Source organism: Ruditapes philippinarum, unplaced genomic scaffold, assembly GCF_026571515.1.
Source record: "Ruditapes philippinarum isolate M1 unplaced genomic scaffold, ASM2657151v2 ctg22766_1_1_1_1, whole genome shotgun sequence".
NCBI classification, from domain to species: domain Eukaryota; kingdom Metazoa; phylum Mollusca; class Bivalvia; order Venerida; family Veneridae; genus Ruditapes; species Ruditapes philippinarum.
In genome coordinates, this window is record NW_026857379.1 from 1 (window position 1) to 9,698 (window position 9,698).

At 33.7% G+C, this 9,698-nt stretch overlaps 1 protein-coding gene across 1 annotated transcript; it reads right to left on the reverse strand.

The window, feature by feature from the left end:
- Nucleotides 1–63: 63 nt before the first annotated feature.
- On the reverse strand, nt 64–4,174 carry LOC132749542 (pyridoxal phosphate homeostasis protein-like). Its single transcript, XM_060739351.1, has 3 exons — nt 4,017–4,174; nt 2,995–3,102; nt 64–2,496 (listed from the first exon to the last, which is right to left on the reverse strand). The coding sequence occupies exons 1-3, from the start codon at nt 4,110–4,112 to the stop codon at nt 2,413–2,415; spliced, it is 288 nt and encodes a 95-aa protein (XP_060595334.1). The 5' UTR covers nt 4,113–4,174; the 3' UTR covers nt 64–2,412.
- Nucleotides 4,175–9,698: the final 5,524 nt, after the last annotated feature.

Sequence of the window (9,698 nt, forward strand, 5' to 3'; positions counted from 1 at the left end):
GTTTTTACTTACAAGGTCAATGTGACCTTGACCTTTGAAACCTTGACCCAAAACTCAATAGGGGTCATCTGCTGGTCACGTCCAATCATCATACAAAGTTTGAAGTTCCTAGGCCTAAGCGTTTTTAGTTAATTGATCAGAAACCGTTTTTACTTACAAGGTCAATGTGACCTTGACCTTTGACCCCTTGACCCCAAAATCAATAGGTCATCTGCTGGTCATGACCAATCACCATACCAAGTTTGAAGTTCCTAGGCCTAAGGGTTCTTTAGTTTTGATCGGAAACCGTTTTTACCAACAAGGTCAATGTGACCTTGACCTTTAACCCCTTAACCCCAAAATCAATAGGGGTCATCTGCTGGTCATGACCAATCACCATACCAAGTTTGAAGTTCCTAGGCCTAAGGGTTCTTTAGTTATTGATCAGAAACCGTTTTTACCTAAGAGGTCAATGTGACCTTGACCTTTGACCCCTTGACCCCAAAATCAATAGGGGTCATCTACTGATCATGATCAATCACCATATCAAGTTTGAAGTCCCTAGGCCTAAGCGTTCTTTAGTTATTGATCGGAAACCGCTTTTACCTACAAGGTCAATGTGACCTTGACCTTTGACCCCTTGACCCCAAAATCAATAGGGGTCATCTGCTGGTCATAACCAATCACCATACCAAGTTTGAAGTTCCTAGGCCTAAGGGTTCTTTAGTAATTGATCGGAAACCGTTTTTGCTTACAAGGTCAATATGACCTTGACCTTTGACCCCTTGAACCCAAAATCAATAGGGGTCATGTACTGGTCATGACCAATCACCATACCAAGTTTGAAGTTCCTAGGCCTAAGGGTTCTTTAGTTATCACTCTGAAACCATTTGGTCTACGGACCGACAGACCAACGGACCGACGGACCGACAAGTGCAAAGCAATATACCCCCTCTTCTTCGAAGTGGGGGCACAATAATGTGATGCAAAATAATCTTAAAGCAAATGAAACAAAATTTCGCGGGATCTTAAATTTGTTGATTGCTATCCAAGACAAGACATTTCCATGGGTAAAATGTCAAGCCCTGTCTTCTTAATTCAAACCTGAACCTATAAGCTTCTGATCAAGATGAAAGAGGTATAATATAGGTGAAATGTTTGCAACACATCCTCTTTATACCCAAGGCAAAATCTTAACATTGCATCATCTTAGGTGACCTTGACCTCTGACCTGGTTCATGACAGGAAGTCTCATGATGACATTTGAGCCTAAAAAAACTCAATTCATGTTATTTGAAAATTCCTCCATGCACAAAGACGTTATGGCATGTACAAGTTTGGATGCACACAGGCACACACAAACACAAAACTGCCATTTCAACAACTATGTCAAGCTCAACCAAAGTGGGTTTGACAAAAATTCTCTGACGACTTAGCATAATATTTTAAAGCATAAGCAAGTGACAGTGCAGACAACCAAATTTTGATATTATTATTTGACCTTTTGTGACATTGACCTTCATTTTGTCCAAGACAACTCAACTCACCATGGAGAACATTTGCTCTAAGTTATATTAAAATCCATCAATGTATATAGTAGATTATATATACATGTACTCACAAATGAATGTTTTGATTAATTTCGTTTTCGCTCAAAATTCAGCCTTACAATGGAAAACATTTGTCTTGAGTTATATTAAAAATCACCCCATCATAGTGAACAATTGTATCAAACTATTTTGTAATCCTTTAAAGAATGAGCAAGATATATAATTATAGGACAAAGATGGATGCATTGACTAAGGGACACACATACACCAAACTGCCAGAAGTAAAAAGTTGCCCAAATTACTTTGTTTTTTGACCTTTGACCCCTAAGTGTGACCTTGACCTTTGCCACAGCCACCTAAATTTTTCATTCCACATTCTACCTCACTATGAAGAACATCTGTCCAAAGTAATATAAAAATCTCTCCAAGCATGTGTAAGTTAATTTTGCGCTGACCACCAAGTGTGCCTTTGACATTTGAGCGGCGGACCTGGGTTTTATGTGCGACACACCATCCCATCATGGTGAACATTTTTACCAAATTATTTTGTAATCCTTCAAGGAATGAGCAAGATATACATGTTGACCCAAAAAAAAATACATGGACGGATGCACATACACCAAACTACATGCCAAAAATGGCAACTAAGTTGAGGTCACCGCAAGCAGGCTCGACAAAAACCATGAAAGTTAGTTCCCCACAAACAATAATGATTTTACAGTAATAAAATGAGGGTTAAGGTCATATAGTATATAGTATTCCAGCTTTCAATACAATATCTCAAATAAGTATAAAGAATTGTTAATATAAAACCTTCTGAGGAAACTGAAATGAAACCATGAACTTCAATTCTAAGCTAGAAAAGATGACAAAGATAAACCTTTTATCCTTTTTGAAAAGTAGTAAATAATGATACACCTTTTATACTTACAATAGGCTGTCTAGCTTTTTCTTCCAACTCAAGTACCTTTAAACAACAATATCAAATGATTATTTAATCAAAAACATGTCAGAAAGTATACCCACCAATAACTGGGATAACAAGACATGTATACATATACATACATTGTATATAGATGTTACATAAACTGATATGCTTGCTCCATATCAATGATTCATAAACGGTATGCAAATGGTCTTCAGAAAAGAATCAATGATAAAAATAAACTTGTCTTGTTAAATACTCCCTAAGTAACTGGCAGATTTATACAGTCACAATTTGAAGTTTATCACTGATAAGATCAACTGTGGTTTCTGATACTTACCAGTAACCATAGTTACAACATAACTCAGATCTAACTCTAGGATTTCATGGACATTCTGGTGAAGGCAATGCACCTTTATAATAATAACCACTTAAGATATTTAGATTAAATACAGTGTATAACAATGAAGTCAAGTTCAACAGACAAATATCTTCTCCTGATAAATGCATGCAATTGTACATGTTTCTATGGCAACTTACGTAATTTTCTCCGAAATGTCTCTGGCCATGTTTATATGCAGTTATGATGTCAGAGACTGGCTTAGTCTTGGTCACTGCTACAAGTCTAACAGGAATATCTGGCAGGTTCTGAAAAAATGAAATATTTAAAGTAGGGACATTTGGTTATACAAAGTATAATACAGTAGAACTCTAATAATGGTATCACTTCGTGCCTCTAATTACATGAACATTTTGAAAACCTGGCTAAGCCTCTGAAGGGAATTTTCACCCAAAATAAACATTAAGATTATCACCGTTTTAGTCCATTGACAAAATCAAACTGGCTTCCCAGCTTTGCTGTATGCAAATGCGCTGCGCTTTGAACTTGTCGAAAGATTTCGTAAATGGAGTAAAACAGCAATAATCTTGATGTTTAATTCGCCTGTTGCATTGATTATATTGATGTTGAAGTTTAAAATTGACCATCATCATCGAGAATATTGTCTTCTGTGTCAATGGACAAAAGGATTATGTAAAATATTGGAAATGGAATAAAATGCAAGGTGATTTTGACAGTAGGTGTGCAGATTATTTTTTAGCAAACATTTTTATCTTGTGTATTATTATAGACATTGAAATAAGTTTTTTTTATACATATATGATCAGTAAATGTGCTGAGATTGACAAATATACATCTTATTTTGATTTTAAAGGCGTTTTGAGCTCAACACCCCAAGTGTCTGTGTGAAAAAATAGATGCAATTTTTTAAGAAAAGCATACAGTAAAGATAAGAAAAATGTAAATTATTATCAGTAATAAACATTGTAAAAAATTTCAATCCTGCAAGTCGGGTATTATGTGCCCGAAGTTAAAATCACCTTGGTAACGACAAATTAAATTTTTGCAATTTTAGGGTCGAAACACCTTGCAAATAATTTTTGACAGTCGAGTTGATTTTTGAGGTCGAATCATTACAGAACAAATTTAAATGCAACAGGCAATGTCATGTGCAAACAATTATTCAGAAGCATTTGTAAAAGTAAAATGTTCTTCAACATACCTTTGGTCTTCCATCTGATGCTTTTTGGATTTTTTCCAAAACATTTTTTAAAGCCCTTCCGATTTCTTCGCTGTTAGACGCCATTTTCCTAAACATGGTTTGCTCGATTAAGATATTTGACCTTTTTGAAGAACATGTTCTGGGCTAGACTAACATTTCAGTTTTACTCCCAAAGTGGGACTGAACTGTCCTAAATTTAATGCCAAATAATTTTGATATTATTAATGAAATAAAATTTCTTAACGTAAAGTGTAATGGTATTATCAAATTTATTTAAAAGCGCAATTCATTGACTTTAAAAGTGTGCACTACTTTGAGTTTGTATATCATGATTTTTTTTAAAGTTCATTTCGTACTTAATAAGACATAATACGTTTGAATACCTCTCCTTTCAGTAATTTATCTATTATATTGTTTCTATTGTTGTATTTACAGTGGTACTGTGAGGCATTTTGCTTCAAATCGTAGGTTTTAGATCATAAAAAATCAGATTCTAATTTGCCAGTACAGTAAATTTATACATATGCACGTGTATAAAGGGGGCTAGGGGCCATATAGAACAACCCAAAGAGGTACTCGATCGACCGCTTTGTGCAGTGTTTATGCAGTAGATCGTCAATGTACATTTTTGTATATATTTTTATCAAAGTGCAAAATAAATTTCTTAGGAGGACACACCAAGAACAAACCTTATGTATTAAACTCTAAACACAAGTTGTAAACACAGTACTGTATGGATACATAGTGTCATTAAAAAGGGCGTTTTTAAACAAAGGACCAAATTAAATTGACCACTCAATAAAAGAGATTGCAGATTCTAAAACATAATACAAAGCATAAACTGTTCTGAAAATTAAAAAGAAATATTAATCCATGTGTCCTGAGTGTGTGAACAAGAATTTCGGTTGTGTGCCAAATTTGCCGAAATGACACAGAATCTAAAAGAATACAGAACGTTATAAATATCATCGAAAATAAGAAATGAATATTTGTTATGAATCACCATTCAAAAAATAATTCCTCTTCCGTTTGGGTTTCTTTATAAGACAGCCCTGAACTGAAATAACACCCCTGTTACAGAGATCATAGATCTTTATTTCAGTGGTGCTTTCTGAGTATTCCCAGTATTACTAATTGGTAAAATTAACTGAGTATCGTTGCTATCACTGGTTAATAATTTAATCTGAACAGATTTTATTATACTTTGTGTCATTGACAATGTAATAAACACTGGTACCAAATTAAGGTGTATCAAAGATAACCTGACTACTCTTGGTAATACCTGGAACATACGATACGTTATAATACATCCCAGGTAATACATGTAGTTCTTACTTTGGTCTTCATTTATTAAAAGTTGTATTGTTCTTTGAAAAAAATATTCTTAAATGAATTTGTTTATTTACAAATCTGCACTTTTTTACATTTAGGAAGTTTGCAATATTATTTCAGCCTAATATCATTTGGGTCTTTCAAACGCCTTGAAAGGCCCTGATCTCATTATTTACTCTGAACCAGGTACGTATATTAATATACGTACCTGCTCTGAACAGATTATATCGTACCATTCATGTCATTGGCACTATTATAAACACAGGAACTAAAGGTTTAACAATTAATTTAACAATTTTTTTTGCATGTAATGTCATTTTATTATTATAAAATATCGTATCAAGAAAAGTTAATAAAAAATAATCAATTTATAACATATAAGTCATATCCGGTATTCAAAGTAATATCCGCGGATATGAGTCATTTCCAATATGGCACCATTGATCGTAAATTTGGTCTCTGTAGGGCATTGTATACGCACCGGTCTCAAATATCGTCAGTAAGACCGGTGTACACAATGCCCTATATGTATGTAGTTTGGTCCGTTTTTTTGAAATTTGTATTGTTATTTATAAATTGTAGCCAAAAATAAAATTGATTATTTACAAATCTGCACTATTTTAACTTTCAGTGAAGGTGCAATATTATTTTAAATTAAGTTTTATCAGAGACTTCTGTAACATATAGGGTTTTATACAACAATGAAAATTAGATCAGGATTGCCATTTTGGTGATATCAAAAGTAAGTCTTGTCGATGCCACAAAAGCACTTGTCCTTTTGCAAATTCATTGATAAACCAACGGCATTTTTTTCATAGACATATTGAGCAACGATATGCCAATATTTAGTATAATACAGTGGTGTACAACCTGGAAGGAAGAATCAGAATGTGTGTATGTATGAAATCAAGAGTAGCTGTGCTTTTTCGAAAACGAGATAAAAGCTAAAATGCATTTTAATTGCTAAATGATCGGGAAAAATAATTTAGTAAGGTATAGTTATCAGGCTTTATATAAAAGATTATTTTGAGGACAATTTTGTTCAGAATATTTAACATTATTTTTATCTACAGTTCATATGTCATTAGATTTCGCGACTAGGTTTTCAGGTCAGACACTCACATTGATATTTCCATAGACTTACATTATAAGAAATGGTCCCTTATCCTACCTTAAAATTCAGTTTTCATGCTAAAGAGGTATTTTTTCTAGCAGAATGAAATGCCTGACACATAAAAATGTTCCTGTTTTATAGGGGTAGCCAACCAAATTTTTTGCAAAATGACTTCAAAGAGGATTACCCCCCATTTCATTGAAATTTTCTGCTGATCACAGGACTGAAATACACTTTTTATAAATGCAAATATCCAAGTCAAAATTATCACAGAGACTCATGAAATATTTCATTTTCTTTAGAAAACATTGTAGTGTTACTTTTTAAATTAGTTTTTATACTTAAAAATACCCCACTTTCATCCAATCGCCTCATGTATAAACTGAATCATACGGTTTTCCCTGCACTTTTTTCAGCCAATCGCTGGCGGTGTTACAATGCGATACCCTGACCTTCAGGGGCAGGGGAAACGCTAGTCCAATAGATTAGACGTTACAGGCTTGTTATAGTTTTATGTTGGTCAAGCCTGACGTCTAATAGTTATTGCTCATAAACGCTTAGCATTTTTAAAAATTAAAAAAATGTCTGTTGACTTGCCTTTCAAGCTTTATTCAAAAGCTTATCTTCTGTTCTTTCAATTGCATGGTCTATCATCAACAAAAACTTTCAAACAATGTACTTATCAATTAAAAATAAAATATAAATATCAGTCTATTTCGCTTATCGGCCATACTGGTTAAGTAAAGCGTTTTACAGATTGATTCCAAATTTTTGAACGGAAAAATATATTCGAACACACTGACGGTGCATGGGCAATTATTTAGTTGAAAAAATATTCCGTTAGAAACTTCTGGACTCATTTAAACGCTTGCATTTGAATTAGCCAATCAGATTTCGCGCACTGTATGGCGGCCATTTGTATATCGGTTGTACAAAGAATTTAATTAAATGAGAGGATTTAATCATGACTTTTCGGTTGTGACAGTTCAATTATTTTGTTTTAAGGTATTTATTTTTTAGTTTTGTTCATTAATAGGTCAAAATTAATGTAAATACACGCTGTTTTAATCGTTTAAATTCATAAGATCTAAATCGATGTCTAATGTCAATTTTTTTGCTACACGATTTTGCAAAGATCTGTTGAGACCTAACGTAACATGGAAAATGAAAAATGTAAAATATCAGATTAATGAATGATAAATATGAAATAGGTTACGTATAGGTCTCAGGGCTCATCCGGAAGGGCGATTCAGGCGAAAACTTCGCCGTGTATATTTCCATTTCGCTCTCACAATTGATCAAAGAGAAGTCAACATCGCCGATAAAATCTTAATTCCCAAAGAGTAATTACTTGGCGATGTAAAGAGCAGAGATTGTATACGCCCATATGACGACTGCTAATTATCATTATCCAATCAGAGCGTCGCTTTATACTACCCTTCTACCTGTATGCAAAGCGATAGACCGCCTACTCTAAACAGTAAAGAATGAGAGCATCGGCCCGAAACGGGTATAATTGTGTGACAGTTTTGGGAGTTTAATACGGGATTTGGCGATAATTATAGATTGTTTTTTCCCGATCATCTAAACACGTGCAAATCTTCCCTAATTGAAATACACGCGGTGTTTAACCCGACTGGCCGAGTAAAGGCGATCTCACGGCTAGTCAATTAAAAATAATCAATTTCATTAATGATCAGCGACCGGATTAAAAACTTAATCATAGTTTTGAATGATTTCAGTCCGGTAACATAAATTAAAAAATTGTTATGTCGCTCACGTCATGGCTACAGGGCGAAATGCCCAAACCTAGAAGTAAAAGAAAGTTACTGATTCTGACGCAAAAATTCTACGCAAAAATTTAAGAAAGCCAATTCGCAAAAATCTTACGATTGGTATGCTGCAGACAGTGAAAGTGTTTGGCATTGTTATCTTTGCAGAAATGCCAAATTTGACACAGCTTACGCACGTGGGCACGACATTCCGGAAAAACTACGAATCATGATATCATGTGTACATGTATATAACAACAAAATTTGTCAGGAAAGAAGTGTTCTTATTGTTTCAATATATATATTTGTTTTAATGTCATAAATATGACGCTCAGATTAAGATTTATCAATATTGTAAATTTCAAAAAGCATTATTTATAAAGATATTACGAGTTTGACATTTCATGAAAATAAAGGGAGGTAATTAGAAATTTATTTTCTATAATTTCTCAGTCAAATTTTTCAATAAGAAATGAATGTATATAATTTTAGTGATCAAATATAATGTGCACAAATGTTTGCAGTACATATTTTACATATTCTTCGATGTTTGAAAATTGTTTTATAAGCATAACTATATGCACATAAATATTACATTACAACATGCAAGATCATATAAAAATTTTCTGTAATCAGAACAGAATAGGCAGATTTTGTTTGAAACTTTATCTTCTATTAAAAGTGAGAAAGTAAAAATATGAAATTAATTTATTCATCAAATTTTCTTACACATTATTATCAATAAATCTACATGAAAATATATAAACAAATATGTAGAGAAAGCTTATAAATAGCTGATAAATAGTTTGTGTTTATATTATAGTTAAGGATGTATAGCCATGCATGTTAATGCATACACATTGGGCTGTTTCCCTTCTCCCTATTTTTCGCAAGGAAGTCACTTCTCCCTAAAATTTCCACCCAGGATGAGCCCTGGGTCTTATAATTAGGACTAGGGAAACGCAGGGGACCTTAGATTTCGCGACTAGGTTTTCAGGGGCAGGGGACCTAAAAATGAACAATTTTGTATTTCAGTGTGGCCAGAAACACAATTCCAAATATTTCAAATTCTGTTTCACAGGCAGATAACTAGTTGCACAGCATTATTCAATGATCTGTGACATGCATTGAAGAAAATAATAGTTTGCATGCATTGCTCCTTGAAAAAATGACTGATAGCAATTTATATTTACCCCCACCCAGCCAAAATCACACCTAAAATATACCAATACAGCGTTCGAAATTAGCAGTAGTCCGATAGTCCGTGACTACCAAATTTCTCTTTGGGCTGCCAATATTTAGCAGCAACAAGCCCGACTGGGCTACAAAATTTTTCAAAGACAAATATAAACAACTGCTTCGAATGAATGAATCAGGCTAGTGAAATGTCTTTCAGGCTAGTGAATATTCTAATCTGGTAGCCCAACCAGGTTAGTGGATTGAATTCAGAATTTCATACACTGC

What these genes read in the sequence shown, in the direction of transcription:
- LOC132749542 (XM_060739351.1), bottom strand. Translation starts at nt 4,112, where the DNA reads ATGTTTAGGAAAATGGCGTCTAACAGCGAAGAAATCGGAAGGGCTTTA. An exon ending in CATCAGATGGAAGACCAAAG is followed by an intron (nt 3,103 to 4,016) that starts GTATGTTGAAGA and finishes TCATTTTTTCAG; the next exon opens with AACCTGCCAGATATTCCTGT. An exon ending in GACATTTCGGAGAAAATTAC is followed by an intron (nt 2,497 to 2,994) that starts GTAAGTTGCCAT and finishes TGTTGTTTAAAG; the next exon opens with GTACTTGAGTTGGAAGAAAA.